General features: G+C 56.9%; 1 protein-coding gene across 8 annotated transcripts in view; it reads left to right on the top strand.

Moving 5' to 3' along the window:
• The first annotated feature begins 1,379 nt into the window (after nucleotides 1–1,379).
• The window catches only part of PCGF3 (polycomb group ring finger 3), a 47,911-nt gene continuing 22,808 nt past the window's right edge, over nucleotides 1,380–26,482 (top strand). For 3 of the 8 annotated variants that reach the window (XM_072947892.1, XM_031684954.2, XM_072947886.1), the window contains exons 1-5: nucleotides 1,380–1,555; nucleotides 15,967–16,115; nucleotides 19,222–19,339; nucleotides 20,218–20,314; nucleotides 21,991–22,046. In XM_072947892.1, the coding sequence (XP_072803993.1) occupies nucleotides 19,231–19,339; nucleotides 20,218–20,314; nucleotides 21,991–22,046 (262 nt within the window). In that variant the 5' untranslated portion in view covers nucleotides 1,380–1,555; nucleotides 15,967–16,115; nucleotides 19,222–19,230. Of the gene's footprint in view, nucleotides 1,556–1,806; nucleotides 2,209–7,567; nucleotides 7,835–15,963; nucleotides 16,116–19,047; nucleotides 19,128–19,221; nucleotides 19,340–20,217; nucleotides 20,315–21,990; nucleotides 22,047–26,482 lie in introns of those variants that run through there. The other 5 variants (XM_072947863.1, XM_031684938.2, XM_031684945.2 and 2 more) reach the window with 5 other exon arrangements.

Raw genomic sequence — 26,482 nt, 5'->3', positions numbered from 1 at the left:
CTTCACCCCTCCAGCAGTTGACTAGACATCTCTCATCCCTAGGGGTCCTTCTCCCCGGTCTGCTCCATCTGGATCTTTCTTCCTGGCTGCTCCTGGACTCCAGAATTTCTCTTCTGGGAGGGCTGCAGGGGGCTTGGTCCCCCATTCCTCATTCACTCACTTGACCATCTCCAGATGCTGCAAGCCCACTGCACTCCTGCACCACAGCCTCACAGCAGCCCCACTGGGGTTCTAGAGACATCATCTTCCCCAGATGGTCAGCAGCCACCCCATCCTGCCTGCTTTCATGCCGGCGCCCCCAGCAGACCCCATCATTTCTGCCCTCCATGGCACCACCACGTGCACAGCTTCCTGTTCCAGTCCCGCCCCACAGACACAGGGCACCCAGAGGCCAGTCCCATGGCCATAGCCCTTCACTCAACCCACCCAGTGACCTCACTATCTGACCTCATCTCTAGCCTCTTTCTACCCTCTAGCTTTCAGGCTGATCTCTAGAAAGCATCCTTCACGCCCCGCCCCACCAACTTTGGGGCCAGGGGCTGGGTGGACTCCTTGCCTATGAACTGTCCCCAATCCCTGGTATCTGCAGGGCTCGCTCCTGCGTCTCTTCCGTGCCCATTCACTCTATTGTAACCATCTCCGAACACCCACTGCCTCCCCTATCCGGCTTGTTTCCCCCATGACACCACATTTACGTCTTCCTCTATTTCCACCCCCTACCCCCTGCAGTGAGGACCCCACGAGGGCGTCACGGTCACTACTTGCAGCTCCAGGGCGGGGCCTGCAGAAACGAGTTTTGGGGTCAGCCTTGCTGCCTTATGTCCGGAAGCCTGGGATGCAGGGTCCCTGTCTGTCCGCGGCGTCCCCGCTCCCGCCTGGGGCACTGAGGGCGCTCGGTGCTAGTTCTCAAGAAGGACAGAAATGCAAGAAAGAAACCTCCTCCCTCGAAGGAAACCGCTGGCCCGCGAGCCGGGCTCTACGCCCAGCAGCCAGCAGGGTACCGGGTTCTGCGAGCGAGCCGCGCCCCCGCCCGGCTCAGCGCCCGCCAGCCCCGCCCCGGCCCCGCCCCCAGGCCCGGCCGACTGCGCCCCGCCCCAGACAGGCCCCGCCCCCTCGCGGGTCTCTCTGCTGAGCCCGGCCCAGAGGCTCCCTCTGGCCACGCCCCTCCTGTCCTCACTCACACTCTCTGACACCGCCCCCCCCTAGGTCCCGCCCCCAGGACCCTCGTCTCTCCAGGTCCCGGGGCCGAGCCCAGCCCCGACGGGCCTGCGACCTCTGACCACGCCCTGTTCCCCCTCCCACTCTGCCCCGCCCCCTCTAGGCTCCGCCCCCGCCCCGCTGCTGGGTGGGAGCCGGGCCGCTCAATGCGCATGCTCCAAGCGCGGCGCCCCCGACTCTGCGCTCGGCTCCACTCGGGCATTTCCGCCTCTTTGTTTTAAACTCCGGACTGGTTTTTTTCTCCTGCTCTTGGGGGGGACCCGGAGGGAGCGGCGCCCCCTCCCCCTCCCGGCGCGGCCCCCGCGTGCGCCCCGCTCGCCCGCAGCGGAGACGGCAGGTCAGTGAGTCCGCGCCCCGCCCGGGCTGGCCCGCGGCGCCCGCTCCACAGGCCGCGGCCTCGGCCCGTGTCCGGGCCCGAAAGGCTCCGAACCCCGGCCCGCGCCCCTGCGTCCTCGTCAGCCAGCCCTGCGGAGCCCCAACTCCTCTCGGCAGGCCCAGGCCAGGGCCGGACCCTCGAGGGGCCGGGACCCCGGGGTGGGCCCGACCCCGGGACGGGCTTCGGGAGGGACTAGGAGCTACAGGACCCCAGAATTGGCTATCGAGGAGGACCAGACCCCTGGACGGGTCACCGGGGAAGGACCAGGAAGGACCGAACCCCTAGATGGGCCACCAGGGTGGACCGGACCCCAGACCCTCACCGTGGAGGGACCAGGGAGGACCAGACCCCTGGTCGGGCTTCTGGGGAGGGCTGGATCTTGGGACCCACCAGAAAAGCACCAGGAAGCACTGTGGTCCCTGAGGCAGCTCACCTAGGAGAGTCCAACCCTGAAATGGGTCATGGAGTAGAGTCCAGCCTCACTATGGGTCACGAAGGAGGGCTGGAACCCTAAGGACCAGCAGGAATCAGAGAGGGCTGGACCCTGAGACAGGTCCTGGAGGAGGGTCAGACTGCAGGACCAGGCAGGACCCCGGAACAGCTGGCACACTGGGGTGAGTTGCTGGAAAGGGCCAGGAGCTTGGGATGGATCACTGGGGATGTCCAGACCCTGGGACCAGCCCATCGAGAGATCAGGAGAGTACTGGGACCCCAGGGCTGACCCCCATTAGGGCCACGGTCCTGGAACATTCCTGTGAGTACCTCTGGGACCCCAGGACAACCCCTCCAGGAGGCTGAGACCCTGGGACTGTGACATGTGGAAGGCTCTTGCCGTATGACATGCTCCTAGTGGGTCACCTAGGAAGGAGCTGGGGCAGGACCCTGAAGAAGGCTGGCTCTCAGGGAGGGTCAGGACAGTGATGAGAGCCAGAACTTGGAGACAGGTCCGCAGCGAGGCCAGGACTCTTGAATGAGTCTCTGAGAAGCACCCAGACCTCAGGGCAGACTGTAAGGAGCCCTGGGACCTAAGCTAGGCCCCAGGGTTTGGGCCCCTGGGGCAGGATCCCAGGGTTCCCAGAATCTGCCCATCCCACTCAGCTGGACCTGTCTGCTATAAAGGCTCTGGAGCATCAGGGATTCCGATTACCTGAGCCCCACAGGTGCTAACCAGCCCTCTCTGTGAGGCCCCTGAGCACCTGGGCCAGCCCCACAAACCTCTGACCTTCAGCAGGTGAGGTAGACGTGAGGCAGGGTTGGGGCCTATCCTCCCAGCTCTGGGGACTCGAGGGGGGCTCCTGGTCCACACTGGCTCCATGCCCCAATCCAGCCCTGTGCCCCCTTCCCCATTCTTCCAGCCCCTGCTCCAGGGCTGCTGTCCTTTCCCTCCCTTGGCCCTGTGGTCAGTGTCAGGCACCTTCAGCCACTCCTCCCTCCTCTCCCTCTGGTGGTGTCACCAAACGAGCCCTGTTCTCAAGGTCTGGAGGTGTTTTCAGTGTCCAGGAATTCCCAGGAGGGGTGGGGTCTGAGCTGGGAGTGTGGGCCATGGGAAGTGTTTTGGGGCCAGTTGGCCCAACGACGTGTCAGGGGAGTGGATCAGGCCCCTTCTCTCCTCCAGGAAAGGAAAGTGTTAGAGGACTTGGGGTGGGGGCTTTGCTTCTCTGAAACTTCTGAATCAGACTCACCTAGAACTTGCCCATGTTGCCTTTAAGTTGGAAGTGGGGACGGAGTAGGGCTGCTCTTCGGCTGGGCAGGGGCTCTGGCATGTGCCCAGTAAGACAGTGTCGGAGGGTGTGAGAGGGTGAGAAGCCCAGGGCACGGGCCGCCTGGCCTGGGGTCAGCGCGCCCTCATCCAGCGAGCCAGAGAAAGGCAGGAGCGCTTTTGGAAAGGTGGACTTGCATTCGCTTGCAGACTGACCCAGAGGTTGAGCAGTGGGATGAGGCATAAATCTAAAACCTCCAAGGGAGATGCTAGAACTGGTCAGTTCAGTGTTTCATTTTGCGCCATGACTTCACTCTTGGTTACTTAGGAGAAAACCGCTTTGAATTTTCAGTGTAACATTTCACAGGACTTAATCTTAACCGGACGGAGTCCCCAAATAATCCAGCACAGAAACTTTTATTTGCCAAATGTAACCATACTCAGGTCCTTCTTACTCAATGCTTGCTTCTTCTAATTTTTTTTTAACATTGCACTTTACTTTTTAAAAAAAAAACTTAATTTGCCTTGTGAAGTTTTGGAAAAGATCTGCAAAATTGGGCATCCAGATTTGGTTAGATTCTTTATTTTCCCATTTTTGGATTTTTGAAGGGTTTTGAAGCTTGTGTTACTTGTGTATTGCTGCCCAGCAAATTACCCCAAAACTTAGTGCCTTAAAACAACTTCAGTTATTATCTAATCGTGTCTGTGGGTTGGGAATCTGGGCACAGCTTGGCTGGAACCTCTGCTTCAGGGTCTCATCAGGCTGCAGTCAGGTGACCAGCGGGGGCTATGATCGTGTCTGTAGGCTCACATGTGGGGGGATCTGCTCCCAGTCTCATTAATGCAGCTGCTGGCTAGGATGTCCATGGGGCAGCTCAGAACAGGAGAGCAAGCAAGGAGGCCACAGGCCTCATGACCTGATCTTGGCAGTGACATCCCACCTCTACCGGATTCTGTTTGTTAGAACCTAGTCACCAGGCCCGGCCCGCGCAGAGAGGAGGGCCTCCACATGGGTGAGTGTACAGAGAGGGGCGGGGGCTGCTGGGCCATCAGAAGGGCCTGACCGAGTAGTGCCTGCAGGCGAACTAACAGCTGTATACAGAGTAGTGTGTCCAGGCCTCGGTTGCAGCAGGTCAGCTGCCTCTTTAGTTAGGAGGCTTCTCTGATGTCGCCATCGTGACTGAAACTGTTGTGATACTGGGGCTTACATGTAATGGAAGGTAAATTACACGTAGGAAAGATTTTTAGGAATTAACTTATAATTTAGAACACCTGTAGCAAACCACAGATTAAATCGTAGGTGTGTGTGTCAGGGATGTGGAATTCTTTGATAGCTTCAAGGGCAGCGATTTTAGTTGTTTCCGGAGCATCATTTTATTTCTGTCAGTTATTTTGCTCCAGAAATTATTAACTGACCTTTGTAAGACATTTTTTAGATGTGAGAACCTGATATGTTTGGGATATTCTACCCTTGTAGGGACTGTGACTCCAGGACGCTGTGTGCAAGGGCCTCAGTGCTCAGCCCGCAGCTCTCTGCGTGCCTGATTGCACTGTGTGTGCTCGGGCTGGGATGCAGGGGGCCACGTGGGAGGCCTCCCGCGAGGACCCATCCCCACCCTGGGGGAGGTGTCCCCTCCTGCCACTCTGGTTTCTGGACCTGCAGGTTCCACCTGCTGGTGTGAGGGCAGGGCCCTCTGCCAGTGATTGGAATTCTTTATTTGGGTTCTGTGATTTGGATTATAAAATAAGGTTTGTTTTGGTCTATAATATTATTCTTTAATCTATTAATGGCAGGATTTGTTATTTCCCTTGGAGCTTTATTTGGTTAATAAAATTGACTTTGAAGTTAAAAATGTAATTTTCTTTTATTATTGAAATGTTGAGGTTCGGGATGTTTTCTTATTACCCTTCTGATACTTGCTATTTCTATCACAGAAATGCTGCACAATTCATTGTGCTTCAAAAATGGAACTGCTGTTCTTCAGTCTGCAAGTTGGTAGTTTTTTACTGAGTTTTAAAAACTGAGGCCTTTAAAAGTAAAAAGACTTAACGGGTGTGTATAGCTTAGTGGTAAAGTGCATGCTCAGCATGCAGAAGGTCTTCGGTTCAGTTCCCAGTACCTCCATTAAAAAAGAAGAAAAAAAAAGACTTTCTTTTCTCATCTGCTTGTTTCTCCCTATAGCACTGAATTAAGTGAGGGCCCGAATGACAGTAATGAAACCCTTACCGTCTGATGGGAGGGTTAAGGCATGAGCGTTGCTCACGTGCACTTTTAGAATTGTCTGTTGAGTTAAGGAAAAACCCTCACCCATAGGGACTAAAACTCACTAGAAAACATGGTCCTTAAAAAAGCCATTGGTAGGTTGATTTTTTTTTGAACGGAACTTCTAATATTTAGGTGAATTTAGAGAGTAAAGATTAACTGGATATTTTTTTTTGGCAAATACATCAATATTTGCTGGACTTTACTACATTGACAGCAAATGCTAGATGCTTAACAAGAAATAAGCAAACTGTAGAGAGCTGTCCACCCACCTCCGAGAAGCCTGCTAACTTGTGGGTCCCCTGTGGGTCTCGTGGGGTCTCGCCAGCTGCTGTATCTCCTGGCTCAGCAGGGCCTGCCCCATAATAGGTGCCTGACAAAGAGTGACTAAAAGCTGACCTTGCTTGATGCCTTTTGAGGCCCTGATCTGAAGGTGGTGTGTGTACTAACTCCTTCGGTTCTTAGGTCACCCCAGGACTGCGCCCTGATCACCCCACAGGGCGCAGGCACAGCCGGGCAGTGAGGGGCAATGGGGACGGGGCTTTCTTTTCACTTTCCTTTTTTACCAGTTTTCATTGAGAAAGCAGGACAGTGGAGAAAAGCTGACAGACTGGGCAGAGAGCACCCTTGGCCCCCTCCACCCAGGCCTCATCTGAGTTTTCCCGTACTTGCTTATCTGTTTCTAAATGCACGTTTGTTGTGGGCTCACCTGAAAGCAGCTGCAGACAGCCTGGCGTGCTCTCCAAGTGAGGCGGAGCCCACGGGCCCCGTCATCGGAGGCTCCACCTGGAGGAGGGCCCTCCGGCCACAGGCTAGCTGATTTCTGGTGCATTTTCTTCCCCGTCGTTGTCTCAAGAGCGTCTCCCAGGCGCTTCCCTGAGCCTGGTGCAGACGGCTCCCCATGTGGCGCTGGTGGCATCTCGCCCCGCCTTCCCCCCCTCAGCATTGACTTTTCAGGCCACCTATCACATCTGGATTTTCCAACTCTTCACCTGCGCGTCGCCCACCCTAGTCTGTCATCTCCAGTTTACTCTGTAGACTAAACGGGGAGGCTGGTTGGGCTCTGGGTTTGTGGGACGGCGTGGTTGGCCCCCTTCTTTGCCGGCTCTCAGGCAGGGCCCTATGGGCTGGCCGAGCCTATCTGGAGAGGCCTGGGGTCCAAGCACCAGGCCCAGGGGTCGGGCCTCTGTCCCAGAGGGTCACACTTGCTCTGTGAATCTGCCAGGCCGTCTGTGGGCCATCCCACCATTTCCCCCAGCGCACGGTCAGCCCCCTCTGTCAGCTTTGCTACTTTCAGCCGACTTTACAGAAGGTTCATGCTTGTGGAGGGAACTGTGGCCTCTGCTGTGCAGTAACATTTCCTTTGCTGAGTAACTGCCTTCCGGGCCCTGGAGTGGGGCTGCTGATGCCCACTGGTTTCCCCGCCTTTCACTGAAGGCCCCCTGGCAAGGAGGCCAGGGGGGCTGTCCCAGGCCGGCTGCCTCAACCACGCTCCAGTCAGGGTGGTTTACAGGGCCAGCGTTTGTTTCTCACGGTCCTGGGGGCCGGGGTCCGAGATCAAGGTGCTGGTGGGTTTGGTTCCTGGCTGGCGGATGGGCCCACGCTGTGTGCTTGCTGGTGGGGCGGCGGGGCAGCACCCGGTATACCTGTAAGGGCCCTAACGTGTCGTGACTCTAACCCTGTGGTAGGGCCACCCTCGTGAATCTGACCCTCCCCGAGGCCTTGCACTTAGAGACGAGGGTTAGGGCTTCAGCATGTGATCTCTGGGGGCACAATCCGATGTGTACCGCGGGCTCCAGCTTCTTCCACGTGTTTATTAACCTGATTCTTATCTGTAGAATTGGAAGAATAGCTGCCTAATGAGAATGTTTTCAGAGGTGGTGGCCCCTCTGTGTTCTACGTGTTTGGGAACCTAGCCCATTCTCCTGCGAGTAACTTCCATTCCTCTAAACTACTGTATTTGTTTTCTATTGCTGGATAACAAATTGACACTGACTTGGTGGCTTGAAAGGACACCCACTTACTAGTCACAGCTCCGTGGGTCAGGAGTCCAGCCGGCTGCAGCTGACACCTCTGCTCAGGTCCTTGGAGCCTGAAATCCGGATTTGGGCCAAACTGCAGCTTTCACCTGGGACCCACTGGCTGGGGACGCCCGAGGGCCTTTGCCCAGGACTGCGAGCAGTTGAGAGAATGTTGCCTTCTGCCACCAGCTGGAGGAAACTCTGCTTTGAATGACCATGAATTTGGTCAGGCCGCTGGATACTCGCCCTACCGTAAGGTCAGCTGATGTGAGTCTTTAATTACATCTTCAAAAGCCCCTTACCGCAGTACCTGGGTTGGTAAGGGCAGAGGTATGTGTACTCCAGGGCCCACAATCTTGGGGCCATCTCAGAATTCTGCCTGCTGTAGTAATTCTATGTACCATTCTCTGGCCCCCAGAATTCGCATCCTGCCAAATGCAAACACACTTGCCCCTCCCTTCCAAGGTGCCCGCACATCCCCCCTGTCATCTGTTTGGTGTAATCCCCTGGGTGCAACCCTCGGTCACCTGTGAACCTGGGGACAGGTCGCCCTCCTAGCACCCAGCACTGCAGGACAGACGGGACAGCAGGTGCAGCTGTCCTGGGCCTCCTGGGAAGTGGAGGTAACAGGTCACAGGTCCAGTACAGCTCTGAGCCCCGGGGGCCTCCCAGCTGAGGTCCTGGGTCGAGTTTCAGGCTCAGGGTGACCCAGACGGCTCCCAGCTTGCCCTCTGGGCACCAGGTTCCGTCTGAGTGGTCTTTCTCCTGAAGAGGCCTCGTGTCTGTGGCCAGCAGCCTCGTTGGCCAGTTGCCTGCCAGTAGAATCTTGGGGTTCGACAGCCCCTCCCACTGCATGTTTTCATGCGTCTCCAAAGCTTGGCTCTGAGAGTGGGAGATCGATGTGATTATGTTAATACAGTCTGTTTCAAGGCTCCGTTCCAATTGCATCTTCCCTCCTGCCTTACCTTGCCCGACATTACTGTCTCCTGTCCCACGTCCTCAAGGACCACGTCTGAGCCTGTGCCCTCCTTGGCCCTTGTCCTTGTCCCCCCACCCCATCCCATCCCGATGCCTCGGCCTCTTGGCCGGCCACGTGGTGCTCTTACTGGGCTCACGGGGTCCCTCGCCCCATCTGCACAGTGCCCCGCCCTGTCAGTTCCTCTGGTCTCAGTGAAAAGTGGCCCCTTCACCATCCTTGGCTTCACGGCCTGGATCCTCTTCTTCAAGGTGCTCCTCGCTGCTGGTTAGCGGCGGAGTCTGGGGCTCCGAGCCCACCTGTCATGACCCGTGAGGACAGCTGCGGGCACATGTCAGGTGCTCAGTTTGAACGAGTGCTAGCACTCGTGACCTGAGCCCTGTGGAATTTCTTTTCACACTTGGTCAGCAGTTTGCTGGGATATAGAATTCTGCATGAAAGCTGTCTCCTCAGGACAGTGAAAGAGCTGCTCCCTTGACCTTTAGGATTCAGTCCTGCAGGTGAAGAGTCTGACGCTCTGAGTCCTGTTCTGTGGCGGTGGGGGGGCTCCTCTCCCCTGGAACTTCGGGTCCTTCCTTGTGCCCTCAGGGTCTTGAGATTTGAGGACATGGTTGGATGTGGGTTGGCACGTGGGCCCTTGCAGTCTGATGATTCTTCCAACTGGGGAAACTCGAGTAATTTTTTTCCAAGTCTTCAAGAGGAGCGTAGCGAATGACATACAAGTACCCGTGTGCTCGTTACCCAACTTAAGAAGTAAAATACTAAACTGTGTTTCAAAGCTCCTTCTCTGTTTTCTTTTTCTGAAACACCTGTTAGTTGGATGTTGCATCTTTCGTATTTCCTGTCTTTCTCGACCCTTTGGGAGGATTTCCTCAGCTTTATCATATCGTCCTATTGAATTTCTAGTGTTGCCAGTCACATGGCTGGCACTGTTGTGTAGGGAGCTGGTAATAGCAAAATAAATGTGTGAATTGTAAGTTCAGAGGTGGTGGCTTAGAGTCCTGTGTGTGTGTCATTTTAAACAAGGTGTTCTCTAAAGGCTTGCTGGCAAGGTGACGTTTGAGAGAAGGCTTGATGGAAGGGAGGGAGGGGCCGTGTGGCCACCCGAGAGAGAATGTTCTGACAGAGACGGTAACGCAAGGACGGCGAGGCAGGATTGCACTTAGAAAGTTCTGCAGCTCACAGGGGGTCCGAGTGAGGACGGCAGCTTGGGGCTGCGGTGGCTGCCGGATGCCTTAGCTTTCCCTGAGCCTTGGAGGACTTTACACAGGGGAGTCCCACGAGCTGGGAGTGGTGAGCATGGCCCGGTGGGGATGGCACGGTCGAGGGGTGCGGGCAGTGCGGCTGAGACCAGGCACAAGCCCTGGTGAGTAGGAAATCCAGGTGAGACTTGGAGGTGCCAGTACCGTGTGGAAATGCATGCCTTCCGAGTGGGCCACAGGTGGCTGGTTCTGAATTTGGGTTTGGGGAGTGTTGAGCTGGAGGAACCTGAGGTGTAAACGTGGTGGGGGGGCCAGGGGAGGAGGCTGGAGCAGGCGTGGGCTGGGCCCTGTGGCCTCCGCCTGGGAGCATTTGGTCTGGTCGTGGCAGGTGTCTGACATGGATGCTGCTCAGGACACGTCCTGGGGTCCCACCTCAGTGACTGTCTCAGTCATGAAGTTACACCCAAATACCTGTGCAGATGTTTCATTTAAGAAATGAGAGTTGGGAGCAGACTCAGCAGCAGAGGTGGCCACCAGCCTTTGCCGCGTCAGTGAGTGGTGGTTGTCTGTCCGTTCATTCAACACGCGTCGGCACACTGGGCTGTGGGGATCGGGAATGAGCAGCGTGGTCCAGGCCCCGTGGTCTGCAGCAGGGCAGAGCGTCCCTGAGTGGGGCCAAGACCCCACACAGAGGCTGGGCGAGGAGCTGAGACATGGTGCCCTGGGGGCCGGGGAGGCCTTTGCCGGAGGGTCAGGTCCCCGTTGGAGGAGTGGTGGGCAGGGACTCTCACTCGTAAGTCGCAAACCCACTCGAAAATCTGAATTCAAAGCACTTCTATGTTATTCCTTTTTATTATTTTTTAAAAGCTTTCATGGTGATGTGTAGCCTTGTAGAAATACGTTTAAAGTTTCTTTTCTCTTGTGATCTTGACCTGATTTCAGTGTCCCAGCCAGGATGTGCACAGTATGGGTGTGCTTATCCAGACAAGGTTCTGGCGAATCCCTGCGTCTGCCTGAGTGAGACCCTGTGACGTCCTCGGGGTGTGAGTCCCGCCGCATGCTGGGCGCTGCGCCACTGCAGGATGGCGCTCGCGTGAGGAGCAGGACAGGTGGAGGACGCCAGCAGGCGTGTGAGGAGCCCGCCGTGTGCCAACGCTGCCACGGGGGCCGGGTACAGTGCCTGCCCAGCCCCTCCGGTGGGGGAGCAAGGAGCACGGGGTGCCCAGACCGGACAGGGAGGGCTCGGCAGTTTGGTGATTTCTGTGAGAATGAGGACGGACGGGTTTCCCGAGCTCCGGGTGAGGGCAGAAAGGGTGGCTCTGGCTGATCCCACAGCGTTTGCTTCCTGGGCCCCGGCTCCCAGCAGGCGCTCCACTGGGCATGGTGTCCCATGGTGAGGACACAGCCTTGGTTCTGCTGAGGGGGTGACTGAAGAGGGTGACAGCATGGGGGTTTGGACTGGGGTTTGGTGGCCTGTCCGAGAGTCTCGGGGTCTCTGCCCACCACGTGGTGGTTGAAGCACCAGGCCGTCGGGGAACAGAGCTTACACAGCTGTGAGGCGGGCGAGGCCCTGGGAGTGGAGCCAATGTGGACTACGGGGATATGTGGGCAGGCCCTGCCGTGGATGGAGCTGGTGTGGATGCCAATGTGAATGGGGCAGAGCCTGGAGGGAGGGCATGGCCTGGCAGGAGTTGGGGTCCCTTAGATTAGTTTACTCAGGAGGGACCCATCTGGTTTGCTATTCTAAGTGTTGGTCAGACTTGTCTGCGGAGAATGAATTGATGATGTGAGTGGGAGTGGGGGGGCCTGTCCTGGGTGGATCTGCCGTCCAAGATGGGAGCTGTGGTGTTGTCCAGGAAGTGGCCGTGGGCACAGATGACGGACAGAGGGTGTGGTGTGGGGAAGGATGGAGCGGGAGAAGGGACCCCACAGGCACACACGACCTCCCCAGTGGGCAGAGACGTGACCATGACTGTCCACAGCAGGCTTATTCCCACCAGCCCCAGCGCAGATGTCCACCTGCTGGCGAGTGGGCCAGAGTTATGGTGGACGCTGCTCAGAACAGAAAGGGTGAGCTGTTCATCCCCATGGCCCCACGGGCGAATCTCAGGACCATTACCTAAGTGAAAGGAGCCAAAGGAAAAGAGTGCACACCTGATCCCCGGGGCTCAGGGCTGTCGTCTGGGAAGATGGGGGTCCCCGGAGATGGGTCTTGCTCTTGGCGATCCTTACAGAATATTACCTTTTAAGCATGTAGTTGTTAATTTGTGAAGTATTTTCAGTAAAGCGGTTTATAGAGGTCACAGGATGCAATGAACAATTTTGTGCCAATGAATTTGATGGCCTGCTTCCCTGGAAAATACAAGTTAGCAAAACTAACTCAAAAGTAAGTAGAAAACTTTGAGTTTCTTGCAGGATGTGTTAACAGAAGGAAGCATGACCCCTGGGGGTGTGAGGAGGCAGGTTCTCTCCCTGGGGGTCCCTGAGGGGAGGGAGTGGGCTCCTCCAGGCAGGCCTGCTGGTCACGGCTGGTCACACGCAGCTGACCTGCAGACGACCTGCAGACGTGGGAAGACGGGCGGGAAGACGGGCCAGGGGTCTCTTAGTAACCCCTCGCGGTGTGGGAGGGTCTGGAGCGCAGCTGGTCTCCACGACCTCCTACCTCCCCCGGTGGCAGTGCTGTGTGGGAGAAGTTGGGGTGTTGGGTTGGAGGGATCAGCTGGGCTGCAGGGTGGGCAGTGGCCTTGCACGGGGGGGTTGGTAATGTCCTCGGCCTGGGACCTTGTCGAGAGCAGTTCTATAGAGTAGGGGACGGAAGTTGGGGGAGAGGGGTGAAAGGCTGGGGGGTCCTGTGGGGAGGAGGTCCTGTCAGGAGGGAAGTATGGAAGGTTCTGGAATGAGAAGGGCTTGCTGGAACGGTCAGCACCCTTGTAAAGCAGGAGGACGGTGTCCAGAGTGGGGTCTGGTCAACCTGGAGACCAGGGAAGGGGTGTGGAGGCTGCCCCCTCTGCCCCAGGGAGGGCAGTAGGGTCCCCACAAGAGCACGTGCTGTGGGGCTGCGGGGCCGGAAAGAGGCCGCCTGCCAGCCCTCGGTCAGCTTGCGATGGGCTTGTCAGGGCAGATCCCATCGAGGGCCCAGCAGGCCCAGGGCACTGAGAGTCCGAGGTGTGCATTTCTCCTGTGACCTGCCGGAAGGACTCCTTGTGCTCAGGGCTCCAGACTATTTCAGCGGAAGTTCACAGCAAAATCAGCGAAGGAAAAGGCATGTAGGGCGAGGCCTGGGAGAACTGAGCGGGGCTTCTGGAGTCCTCTCCCCTGGGGTCATGGACGGACACGTTGTCACCCAGGGGCCTGTCAGGGCTCTTGGAGGTGTCTGCCTGGCACACACCACACTCTCTGGGCACAGGGGGCCACTCTTGGCATTCAGGTAAAGTTTTAAATTAATGACAGGAACTGTCACCAGCCAGGGTCCCAGGGCCCAGCCAAGGGCTGACCACGCTAGCCTCTGGCAGGACGAGTCTCAGGTTTTGGCTGGAGGAAAGGGATTGTGTCCTGCAGCCACACCGGCCACCGCGCTGGGCAGCACAGGTGGATGGCACTGGTGTCGAGGGTAATGGGACAGAAAGTGAGCCCCCACACCTCTGGTTCAGGAAGGGGGACAGATCTGGTGCTGTGTTTCGTTATTATTTGGTCCCCACACATGTGTCTTATGTTTTTTAGTGTCGATAAAACATAAATTAATTTTATGCATGTTTATGTCACGTGCAGCGAAAAATTGTCCTGGGCCACTTGGCAGCCAGTACGCGGCCCATCTGGCACTCACTCGTCGGTCAGCTTCAGACCTCGGTCCCCTGTGGCTGCCAGGTGGCCGCCCAGACCCCCGCCACAGAGCCTGTGGGCCGGGGTGTCTGCCCTGTGCCCTCTCCCAGCTTCGCAGGCGGCGCTGGCGTGGGGCAGGACCAGGTATGTTTACGGGGGGTTATTTTCCAGCTTTGAAGTTTCTGCCAATTAGGGAACTGAGGTAAATCAGACTTGGTGAGAAGGCGTCCACAGGACTGGGCCGGACAGGAGGCTCCATGGACGGCGGGGCCTGCTCTACCAGCCGGGGTCACCCTCAGCGGCTGGTGTGGGCGGGGCTGCGGCCTGTCCGAGCCCCACACGTGTGTCTGGCTGTGTCCAGCTTTTCCCTCATAAGAGCTGCAGGCAGTTGGCTTGCTCGTGGCTGGACGGACGGTCGTGGCACCCTGTTCCGTTGATGGTCATGGGCGGGGTTGGCCGTCTGGGGCAAGGATGCCTGCAGGGCGGGTCCCTCACCTGCAGGGGGAGCAGGCCACTCCGGCTGGAGCCCTCGTGTCTCCTAAGGCTTAAAGTTGTGCGTTTCACATTTGGTCTCCGTCACCTAGAGCTGGTTTTTGAGGATGAGGAACAGGGAGCCTGGTGGAGTTTGGTTTTCTTTCAGTTTCACCACCAGGAATGATGTGTGTTGTAGTTCTTTTGTTTTGGGTTTTTTTGGGTAAAGCACACTTTTATGGAGACATCGTTTATGTGCACTAAAGCTCCCTGGTTTGATGTGCAGTTGCTGTCCAGTCACCTGACTGCACCCCAGTCCCAACCTGCCCTGGACGTGTCAGTGGGGACATGCATTTCTTCCCTGCCCCTGCCACATGGCTGGGCTCTTTCCCACCTGCTGACCTCGCTGCGGCTGCAGGGCTGCTGGGACAAAGCTTCGAACGTCAGGCACAGACCTTGGAGCGGGTTCTGTATTAGTGTCTCTTAAGTGAAGAACCTTCATCGGGTGCGGACATTTCCTTCTGTTCTTCATTTGCTAAGAGATTTTTAAATATCATGAATGGATGATGAATTTCATTAAATGATTCCTATGTGCCTTTGGGAAGGTCTTATCATTTCTCTTCTTTTATCTTTTGTCACAAATTCGATTTATTTCTTACATTGAGCCCACTGCATTCTGGGTGACCCTTCTGTTCATGCTGGGCAAGGTGTCAGATTGTCACACTTGGTCTGTTTGTCCCCCCAGTTCTGCTCTCACAATGAGACACTTTCTCCCTGGTTCTCTGAGAGGGTCTGTGAAATTGGTCCCTGCTCGCAGGTTTCATGGAACTGTCCTGAGTCAGATTCCTTGGAGTTAAAGAACTTTCCAGTTTGTTTATTTCTACTTGCCTCAACTGTGGTGAGTTATTTTTCTAGAAATTCATCAATTTCTATAAAGTTTCAACTTTACAAGCATAAAGTTGTTCATGACATTCTGTTATTACTGAAATGTCACCTCCTCAAGGAAGTCCTCCCTGACCACCCTGTTCTCCCCACCAGGGCTCCCGACCCTCTTTCCTGCTCTTACCCGTGCTGTTTGTCACCTCTGATGTCCAGAGAATCTGTCTCTCTGTGCACGTAGTGTTTCTTGTCTGTCTCCCTCTGTTAGAATGTAGGCTCCGGGGATTTGTGTGTCTTTTGTTCCCTGTTGTCCAAGAGTGCATGTCAGCAGTCTGCACTGTGTTGCTAAATTAAGCAAAGTGCACTGAGAGATTCCACGGTCACAGTAGCCAGAGTTCAAGGGCTCAGTGGCCACTGCGTGACCAGCAAGTGGAGAGGTTTCCACCCCCACGGACAGTTCTGGTCTAGACCCACATTCATGTCTCTTCATCTCTGTTCTCTCGTTAAGGGCCTTTTAATCTTCCCGAATAACTATCTTCCTCCACCTCTCCCTTCCTCTCTTCCTTTCTCTTGCGGAAGTTAATTGAGCTTCAAAGACTAGTTAACACAACGTGCAGTTACGGAGAAACTTGGAGGGTAAAAGTGACACAAACTGGATGCACTGCGAACGTCACTTAAGCCTCTGTCAGGCCCTTGTCCCCAGATCATGGGTAGCCACTGCCGTGCAACCACAGGCGCCTCGCGTGGTGTCGGGCTCAGCCCCTCTCCTGCCTGCAAGGTGGGAGGCCTCGGATCTCCGGCAGGCCTGGGGAGCACGGCAGGCAAGTGGGCAGCCTGCCGAGGTCCCCGAGGCCCCGACCAAGCTGCGTGACCCTGCGGTCCCCAGCCCTCAGAGCGTCTGGTGGAGTCCCTGCCTGCCCCCCCATCAGCCCCTGGGCCTCGGTGCCACCCAGCTGCCACCAAGACCTGCCCGTGTCTCCGTAGTTCGTGCTGGTGTTTTACTGTCATTCAGTTTTGCTTTTCTTCTGATTGTTTTAAGCAGGTGAACGAACAGACCTATTTAACTGAGCAGCCAAAGCTCCAGGTCCAGTGGGGCCAGGCTCCGTGTGGACGGCCCGTGTGGGTGACGCCCTGGTCCCGGGTGTCTCCACGGGCTTCAACATGTAGCAGAGGACGAGGTTGTGTGTACAGGTGAGTGCAGTTTGAACTTTGACTTTTCTCCTCTTTCAGTGCTTGCGAATTGATTAAATTTGCCTTGAATTACACTTCACGAGTATATTGTAGCCATAGGAGAAGTTGGCTCCGTGTAACTCCTTTAAAGTGTCATCTCTGGGGCACAAACACTTGTGCGTATTCAGATTTTCTCCTGAGTGATGTTCCTGATTGACCGTTGCACTGTTGGCCATGTGGGACTCATCCATAAGTACTGGTAAGAACTTCACTACAAGACTGTGTGTGTCACACGTGAATGACGTGGAAGTCAGTAGCAGGAGCCGTTTCTGTGCTAGAAATGGGAAGAGGAGGAGAGACGGAAGGAAGGCCCCGAGGTGAGGAGCCAGAGCGCAGAGGGGACGGCGGATGAGGAGCCGCCGAGTCATGGCCATAGCCCAAGCGCCAGTGCAGAGGCAGGAGGAGGGGACGGCGCCGTCTAGCGGAGGTGGGGGACGTGGCTTTCTTGGGCCCGCTCTGCCCCGTCTGGGGAAGCATCTGAGGGGCCGGCCCGGGCCTGCAGTTTTGTGGAAGGCACAGGACAGGCAGCCTTGAGCCGATGCCCCAGTCCAGTCCAGGTGGGCCCCACTCAGTGTGCGGTGTCGGTGTCGGTGTCTGGTGTCTGGTGTCTGGTGTCGGATGCTGTGCAGAGCCTGAGAGCGAGGGGGCTGGATGGGACCCTCCTGAGGTGGTGGTGACAGGGTCCCAGCTGAGCTCAGCTGCTCCTGCACCCGAGGCCGGCAGAGCCCCAGCCTCTGACTGTGGGTGGTTACCGAGCAGGTAACCAGGCCGGTCTCGGCTGGCCCTCAGCAGGTGCTTCGTCTTTCCTGGTCTCTGTGCCCCTGACGGTGTTACGGAGGGGCCTCACCTACTCGGGGCTTGTTTGCCGTCCCCGCGGGCTCCCGCAAGGGCGTGCGGCTCCCGCCTGAGGCCCCGCCCTCCCTTGCAGCTGCAGGTGTCCAGCGAGGGTCCTTGGAGACTGTATGGCTCCGCTGGCCGCTCACCAGTGTCCCTGAGTGGGTCACTGCAGGTGCTGTCTTGGGGTGACCTCACAGTCCCCTCCTGTCTGTCGGCCCACACTCGTCTGTGAGGAAGGGTGTCCCTTGCTTGTCTGCCTGTCCGTCTGTGTGGCCTTACAGGCCTTGTGTTGCTCCGTTGGTTACAAGTAGTGGCGACAGTTGTCCCCAGCCTGAGCACAGCGGCCCCTTGTCCAGCCCTGGGTCGGCCGCATGTCCAGGCTGCACCAGCTCCTCGTGCGGACAGTGATGTGCGCACACGAGGCCCCGGGGCCACCCAGGAGTGGTCACTTCTAGGCCCCCTCAGCAGACAGAGCTGGGAGGTGGGTGGGTGAGTCCACCCCACCCTCGCCCCCGCCCCCACCCCCACCTCCGCGCAGGAGGCGTGGAGCCCGGCCCCCGGTCTGCGTGACTTTGGAGCTGGTTTGGTTCTGGTCTGGCTGTTGGGTTGGTGGTGGGTGTGAGTGTGTCTCGTGTGTGAACAGCACCCCCAAGATGGGGCCGGGTGCTGGGCCCGGTCAGGTCGGCTGCGGAGGAACGTCCCCAGTGGGCGCACTCCTGTGCTGCTTTGCTTTGCTTGGGAGCGGCTCCAGGGCTTCTGTCCTCTGAGTGCTCGTTCCCAGCGCTTCCTGCTCCGCCGACGAGCCTGACCCTCCTCACGGATCCCGGGCCAGCCAAGCCCCCGTGAGAGCCCCTCCAGTCTCTCCTGTCTGGTGGGGGCCGTGTCTGCTCCTGTGCTCGAGGGGAGGGCAGACCCGGGTAAGCGAGCACACGTGCCCGCCTCCTGCCTCACTGCCTGGACCTAGCGTGTCGCTGCTCCTTCTCTAAGCGCACTGAGTCTGCGGCCTTGCTGACCACCTCAGTTTGCTCCGATGGTTGGTTCTGGTGGGTTTCTGCCCAGGTGACGAGATCATCTCCTGGCAGCCCCTCCCCTCCGGGCCCTGCACTGCCTCTCAAGCCGTGAGGCCTCGTCCGCCCAGAGGTCTCCTTTCCTTTGCCTTTTCTTAAACAGCACTGGACGCAAGCGTGTCTGCGGGGCAGCCCGCGAGCCGCGTGCGCTGTGGCCACTGGCCGAGGCTGAGCCTGCACCCTGGAGGAGCCTTGGGCCTTCCTAGGTCTGTGCCTCTGTCTCCAGAGGCAGCGCATTTCTGTCTGTGCAGCCCTGTTGGGGATGCTCGTCTTGAAGCTTGTCCTCGGACCCTGCTCGGTGTCAGCATTCAGGCGAGTCTCCTACCTCTGCTGCAGCCGATCACCAGGAACCTAGTGGCTGAAGCCACGCAGGCCTCTCACCTACCGGCGCTGCAGGCCAGGGGTCCCAGACCAGGTGTGGGTGGGCTGCCTCTGCTGGGGGCTCTGGGGAGAGCCCTTCCTCTGCTTCCTGGCACACACTGTATCAGGCCAGACAAAGCCTCATGAGCCTGCGGTCCAGCTGGAGAGACGGTCAGAGCTGCCACAGCTCAGGGGCACCCCCGGCCACCTGGGCGGGGAAGAGGTGTCCACACTCTGGGGCACATGCTTGGACTTCTGTGATGTCATGTGTGTGCTGTGCTTCCCCCAGTGGGCGGGGACATTGCCTGCTCTCTGTGGTCACCTTTACGGAGGGCCCGGAAGCTCCAGCAGACCCCTCAGCCCCTTACCCAGGCCCAGCGAGGCCTGCCTGCTCCCTGGCCCCTCCCGCAGCTCCACAAACCTTCCATCCAGCTCCCCAGCTGACCTTGCTCGGTTCCGAGCAGGAGGAGAGGGTGGGGGCTCGGAAAGAGGGCAGTGCCACAGGGGTTTTAGGAAAGAGTGCTTGCAGAGTGCTTGTTACGGGCCCCTCGGAGAGCACTGCTCGGGGGCGGGGGGAGGACAGTCCCAGCCGTCCTCCGGGAGGTGGGAGGTGGCCGGCTGCAGTGAGGACAGAGGCCTCACAGATGGAGGCCACGCCCCAGGGCCTGCGTGCACCCTGCCTCTGGCCTCCTCACCTGCGTTCCTCCCGGTCAGACTGTAACTTGTTTACACTGAACCTGAACCTTTGTTGAGACCCATTAGAGAATTTCAGATACCAGTTAATACACGTTTCTCTCTTGCAGAAGCCAAAGATGTTGACCAGAAAGATTAAACTCTGGGACATAAACGCCCACATCACCTGCCGCCTGTGCAGCGGGTATCTCATCGACGCCACCACGGTGACCGAGTGTCTTCACACGTGTACGTGCAGAATGTTCTGTGTGCTACTTGGTACTTTGGCTTTTTTACCAAAAGCTTTTAGCCCCAGCACAAAGCAGGTAGTGGGGTTAGGAGGTCCTGAAGGTGAAGGAGAAAAATGGCGTGAAGTCGCTTCAGCAGAGATGTCGCGTGAGGCAGCTGAAGAAGCACAGGGAGCAGCGAGGTGCTTCGATGCAGCGGCTGAACCGCCGTGTGTGGAGCGGCCGAGTGTTCCTTTCCAGTGGAGAGCACTGTTTGCTTTTGCAATTTCCAGGCCAACGCTGTAGGTGTTTTAAACAAGGAGCCTGGTGTCCTCCTTGCGGCCGGCCACCTGGCTTTGCTTTAGACAGTTAGCTTGTGCAGAGCGCCGCCTCAGCTGTCTGTAGACCCCGCTTTACTCGGGGCTCATCCGTGAGGACGCTGGTGAGGAGCCCACCTGCAGAGGCCCAGGGCATTTCCCTGGACGGGTCTTTACCCTTAACACCGATGACTGATCTTGTATTTTCACTGTAGGAAATCAAAGATTTGCCAGTTTTGATCAAATCTTTATTTTAAGGTTAATTCAATTTTTGGATATTGGCTGGCAATATTTTGTTATTTCGTTGAACTTTGTCTCATTTTGTTTTATGAAGAAACTTGGGTGGTCTTTTAGCTTGAGGAATTAGCCCCTGGCGCGAGTGTCCACACGGGCCGCTGACGATGTGTCTTCTGGTCCCGCATCCCCACTAGGATTTCTCTCCCTCCTGGGTCCTGAGCCTCAGCTCTGTCACGGGGGCGGAGGTGGGCGCCTCACCAGAGTGCTGCAGGGTTGCGGGGTCCCTGTGGCCTCCGCCCGTGCCCCCTCCCCTCTGACGCTGGGCTTGCCTCCCCCCACCCCACAGTCTGCCGGAGCTGCCTGGTGAAGTACCTGGAGGAGAACAACACCTGCCCCACCTGCAGGATCGTCATCCACCAGAGCCACCCCCTGCAGTACATCGGGTGAGTGGCCCGCGGAGCTTCTGCTGCCCCAGAAACCCGAGTCCGAGCCTTTGCGAGACCTCAGGACCCGCTGGCCTGGCTGTGGTTTCCTCTGCGGTGGCAGCGGCCCTGCGACCCACCTTTCTGCCGAGGATCTCGGCCCCTGTGCCACCCCCGGGGTCCTGGGGGCCGTGAGTCAGGCCACAGAGGCGGGAGTTTTGGCCTGTGGCCCTCGGGCAGATCAGGGGCTGTGGAAGGAAGCAGAGCCACTCGCACATGGGTTCAGGAGGAGAGGCCCGTGTGCTGGTCTCTCCGGATGCACAGGTGTGTCCTGTGTGCCCGCGGGAGGCCTTAGAGATGTGGGAGAAGCGAAATGCTCTGCAGAGGGAGGCTGCTCGCAGCCCCAGAGCCCGGGCCCGTCCTCTCTGTGCCTCATCTTGACTCCCCTGCTCCCCACGCTGGAGGCCTCCACTGTGGGCTCTCAGGTGCCGGGCCGTGAGCCACGTGCCTCCCCGGCTACACCTGGCCTTGGGGTGGCTCTTTCCTGGTAACCCTGTTCCTCAACCCTTGTGGTCAGAACCACACAGGCCCGGAGTTGTCATCTGGCCAGAGTGATCATCCGGTCAGAGTGGTCATCTGGCCAGAGTGGCCATCCAGTTGGAGTGGTCATCTGGTAGCACCCATCGTTGTACCAGGCTGGTTCAGAGCCTTGTTCCTGATGTGGCCTTCCACTCCGCCCAGACCCCGCAGTTGCCTGGGAGGCCTCCAGCTTCAGGGTAGGGCTGTGAGGGGGCTGGTAGCAGGGCCTGGCATCTGCACTCACAGACCCAGACCGTGACTGAGGACAGGAGGAGAGCTCTCAGGGTCTGGGGGTCAGTGAGGCAGCCCTGTACCCCTCAGGCCCCTCTTACAGCCGAGAGCTTCTGTCTTGTGGGCTGGTGGAGACCATGGACCATGAAGAGGTGAGGGGTGTAGCCTCTAGCTCGGAGCAGGCGTGGGGCCGTTTCAGGGGCTCCCACACCAGGGGCCTGGGTGGGACTGGCCCCGGGAGGAATGTTCCCTCCCCAGCTTGCAGTTCCCTGACAAGAGATTCCCCCAGACCCTCCACTCCAGCCCCGTGGGCCCTCGCCAGGCTGGGGGGCCCAGATGTCGAGCAGTGGGGCAGCGGTTCTGCCTGGCGCCCCATCCTTGTTTGGGGGGGTGAGCTTTACTAGGAGCCGGTGGGGTCAGTAGGAAACGGTGAGGGTACCGTGGGTTCTGAAGGTCCGCGGTGTCTGCACATCTGTGTGTGTGCGTGTTACCCGTGATGCGAAATGTGCTGCTCAGCAAGGATCACGATCAGGAAAGTTGGAGAAGCCCTCTCTAACCCGGCGCTCCACAGGCCCCGGGGACCCTCGGAGCCTGGCGTCTGTCAGAGGTTGGCAAGCCCAGCGGGCAGAGAGCCCTCGTCACCAAAAGGGTCTTGTCTGTGTCATTGTTTGAAATGTTCGTAAGCGTCTAGAACCCAAATTAAATGATGCATTAATTCAGGCTACATGTAATTCTTCCTAGCACAGACTTTTTAAGTGCAAACTGGAAGCAAAATTCAACCAGAACTCCAAATTTGTGATTGTGGACTTTGACACTGTTAGGTGGAAAATGTGTGAGTTACAGAATTGCCATTTCGAGCTAACCCACCTGTTGTGTTTTTTTGCCAGTCATGACAGGACCATGCAGGATATTGTTTACAAACTGGTCCCAGGCCTCCAAGAAGGTAAGTGTCAGAGCGCCCACAGACCCCCATGTCTGCAGCATGGCCTCCGAGGGCTTTTCTCTGACTGCAGGGCCCTTCTGGCCACACCACCTTCACGCTTATCCCTGCTCTGAGCTCCCTTGTCTCTCACGCCTCCGCCCCTTCGTTCAGGACGGCACAGTTGGTGCTTGGGCGGTGCTTGGGCGGTGGGGGTGCAGCAGGGAGCCGGGGTGGAGGTGCAGCCAGGAGCGCGTCAGTGAAGCTTGGCTATTTATTGCCGAATCTCACAAGAATTAAAAAGAAATACTGTGTAGTCTGAACGCCCTGAAAGTGGAAGTGGCTGTTCTTTCTAAAACTTGCCCGCAGTGCTGCACGCAGACTCTGTCCTGCTCTTGGTGAGGGGGCCGGCGGCCTCAGAATCCCGTCCGGTGTGGGTGGTGGCTGGTGGCTGGTGAGGCAGTGCCAGCCAGTAAAAGCTAGCCGCAGCTATCTTCCAGAGATAGGCGATGTGAGGAATTCATTTGGGCTGTGTTTTCTCATTGTTGTTTCAGAAGAAGGTGATAATTTATTTAAAATACAGCTTCCTGTGGTAGGTCAACAGATGTCACATCTGGCCTTCAGTACGTAACTTAGGGAGTAATATTGTCTTCTTCCAGTGTTCACGGAATTCATTCATACAAGAGTTTAAATTTCCTGAGTAAATGTAGATAGGAAGAAATCTTTTGACATCTGAAGGGTTTTTATTTCTGGAAAAAGGCAAAGAATGCATGAAGATAAAATCCCGAGACCTTTAAAAGTTACTGTAGGGTATTTAAAACATGCAGAAGGCAAAAATCTCGAGAAGAACCCCACGCCTTTGTGACCCAGGGTCAGGAGTCGCCGCCTTGCGGTGAGGCCTGTTTCTCTGCCCACCCCGCCCCCCGCCCATCTCTTACTTCATCTGCGTACATTGCCATTTGTGTCCCCGAAGAGGGTTCTCCTCAGAACTCGGAACCACCATCCTGGTCGGCGTAGGCGCCCCGCCGTCTCCCGGGGTCTGGTGTGTGTCTGTCAGGGTCCAGATCAGGCCGCCGCAGCCCCTCCGCGGTCCCTGAGGACCCCTGTCCCATAAGCCGGTGGGGTCGAGAGGCCCGATCGGACTCTGGCGCACGTTCTCCAGGCTAGCTCCCCGTGGAGCTCCAGGCGGTTGTTCCATCAGGTCGCCCCCGCCCCCCCGTGGGTGATCCTGGCCGCCAGGCCCCGCAGAGCCGCAGCCGGGATTCCTCATGGCCGCACAGCCTGCCCTCCAGTCTGTTTTCCTTCTCCACTGACGAGGGCTGCTTCCATGAAGACACACTCTCTCCTTGGTTTCCCTGAGGTCCTTCCTCTCTGTGCGGAAACGGAAACACAGAGCGAATATGTGAGGTTTTCCTATATTTGTTTATATTTGAAATTGTAGAGATTCCAGAATTCTCCAAGTTCATGCTCTGATGCCCAGGACAGCCCCAGCTCTGCCCTCAGACCAGGGTATTTTCTGGTCTGGTAGGCAAGTGATTGGTTTCTCTGCTTCTCAAACTTTCAGTCCTTTGTTGCTCTTTTGAAGATCATTGTAACTTTGAAATCCTTGACAGCGGGACCGATGTCTCTGGACATCGCAGGCTGTCTGCAGCTTTGGTTTTGTCGTGACAACGTTGTAAAGCTGGCCTCCCAGGCAGGGCCTCTCTCAGGTCCTCCGGACGAGCCAGGTGCGTTTCACCCTGATGTCCGGCCGAGAGACGGAGCAGTGATGGGCCGGGGTGTGTCTTGGAGAGTGGCGGCCTGCCCTCCACAGCCCCTTTGAGCTGTTCCCCTGTGACCAGGCCTACTTGTGGCATCCAGCCTCCCACACGTTTTGGGAAATAAAATCAGCAGCTTTGTGGACTCAGTGGGTTGCTGGCTGGCTCCGTTTTTCTGTGCCCTTGTAGATGAGACCTTTTTGACGGAAAACTAGTTTTTCATCATTTGTTGTTTTTGTTTCTATAGTTTTTTAAAAACCTCTTTTGCCAGAGGCCACATCTTTACCTATAAACTCGATCAAGTTGTCAGTGCGTCACGCTGCCCCTCGGGTCCCTCCCTCTGCATGGACTGTCCGTCCCACCTCTCCCGACAGACACTGAGGTGTGCCTCAGTTTTGCTCTAACGTAGGGCAGGGGCGCAGGGAATACCCTTCTACAGATGGTGTGGACGTCTGTGACTTCAGTGAACACACCTGTGGCGTTGCTTTGGAAGGGGAACTGCTTCAGCCATGATCTGCGTTGTTCTTTCTCTGCCTCTGCGCCCTGGCAAGACAGGAGTCAGCAAACCGTGGCCACAGACCAGATCAGCCCTCCTGTCTGTGTGTGGCTCTGGAGCTAAGAGTGCTTTGTACATTTTTAAATAGTTGGGAAAACTTCTTTAAAATGGTATTTTGTGGTGTGACAATTTCACGAGCTGAAATGTCCAAGAACGGTTTGTGGGGACGGACACAGCCCCGCCTGGTGACCCACGTCTGTGTCACACTCGACGGCACAGTGGCAATCTGACCGCCAGCCCAGAGCCGTGTTGTGGGTCAGACCGTTCCAGTGCCAGCACCGGCCATGTGGAAAGCGGCAGAGCAAGGAAGCGGGGATGGAGGCCTCAGGCTTTTCAGCCACAAGCACATGTGGACGGTTTTGCTACAGGATTGTCCTTGTCAGCTGTGGAAGCATCCTGTTTGTCTTGCGCTGATGCTCCGTCTGTGCCGAAATACAAGGGTATAAGATGTGCTGGCATCAGACCAGACCACTCAGAGGAAGCAACTTTTGGAAAGAATCGAAAATTTAAAATGGAATGTCTCATCACAGCAGAATTTCTTCACAAAAATAAAAAAGAGCATGAAAGTGCAATCAAAGTAAGTTTCTGATGGGCTCATCTGTTAGTCAAACTAGGAGAATCATTTACGGATGAGGAGCTAATTAAACCCTGCAGCAGCTGAGGGGTCTGTGCAAAGCAGGCAGGGCGGGCAGGGGCTGTCGGGAACAGCAGGCGGGTGGCTGGGGGCTCCTGGGCTCTGGGCGCCCCTGCGTCTGCTTGCTGTGCGCACGGTGGGTTTGAGATGATGGGAGGGTCTGCCCTGTGCAGTCTGTAGGACTCGGCCGCAGGCGAGGGTTTTTGGGGAAATTGAGGAAATGCTGATCAGTACAGGACGAAGCGGAATCTGCTAAGAATGTTACAACCAGTGTTGGTAAAATACATGTGGGTCACGGAAATGCTTAGTTGGACAAATTAGCCAAACGTGAAAATTAAGGTTTTCGATGAAAGCTCATCACGTTTCTCGTCTGCCGGCTCCGCGCAGAAATACTTCGGTCTCTCATACGTTCTGAAACAAGCGGTTGACATCACTCTTGGGTGTAGTTCACTTGAGTGAATTTCTATGAGAACTGAAAGCTGAATATCCCAGCTTTCCTTCCCCACTGTACTTCAGAGCCTTCGCGGTGGTGGTTTGTCTGGGGGGCGGAGGGGTTGAGCTAAGGGCTGACTGAGGTTTTTCCCGAATGGAAAGACGCACCTTTAGCCAGGCCACACCCTGAGTCGCTTCAGAGGTCAGCTTTCGCGGAAGCCCAGGTGATGTTTCTAATGAGCCCAGCCCGACACCAGGCAGCGTGAGCAGGGGTGGACACCCTCTGAGAGAACCAAGGAGGAGGGCCGGCGGTGCAAACACAGAAACGAAGGCTCTGTTTGACAGGCTGAGTGGACTGGACACAGCCCAGGGGAGACTCTGAGCTAGAGGGCCTCTCGGTACAGACCCCGAAAACTGAAGAGCAAAGGGGCGGCGGGGCGACCTCAGAAGGTGTCACAGGCACATGGCGGGAACTCCAGAAGAGAGAGAGAGAGGAAGGGCCTGAAGGAGCCCTGAAACAGTACGGCCGACACTTTCCCCAAAGTAGCACCAGACACCAAAGCACAGATCCGGGAAGCTCTGAGGACACCAGGCAGGATACGTGCAGGGAAACTACGCCAGCCGTGACAGCTTCAAATTACAGAAAATCAAGGAAAGAAGAAATCCTGAGAGAAGCCGGGGGCGGGGACGCTTTACCTGCAGAGCAACCAAGAGAAGAGGTACATCCGACTTCTCCGGAAACCAAGCGAGAGGGAAGTGAACTGTTCGCAGGGTCGGGAGAAAAAGCCAGCAGCCCAGGATTCTCTGCCTGAGGAGCTACCCTCCAACAGAAGAGAAATAAAGACTCTCTAACAAAAACTCAGGCAACCTGTGGCCAGAAGACCCGCCTTCTGGAGATGTTGTTGAAGAAGTCCCTCAGAAAGAAGGATGAGGGGCAGAAACTCAGATCTCCGCAGGGAACAGAAGAGCATGGAAGGAGGGATGAACGAAGATCAAATAAAAACGTTTCCTTTACTCGTTCTTTTTTTCCCAGGTGCTCTTTTGTTTGTTTGTTTTAATTGAAGTGTAGTTGATTTACAGT

The sequence above is a fragment of the Vicugna pacos genome, chromosome 2 (assembly GCF_048564905.1).
Source record: "Vicugna pacos chromosome 2, VicPac4, whole genome shotgun sequence".
Lineage (NCBI taxonomy): Eukaryota > Metazoa > Chordata > Mammalia > Artiodactyla > Camelidae > Vicugna > Vicugna pacos.
This window is presented reverse-complemented; position numbering and strand designations above follow the sequence as displayed.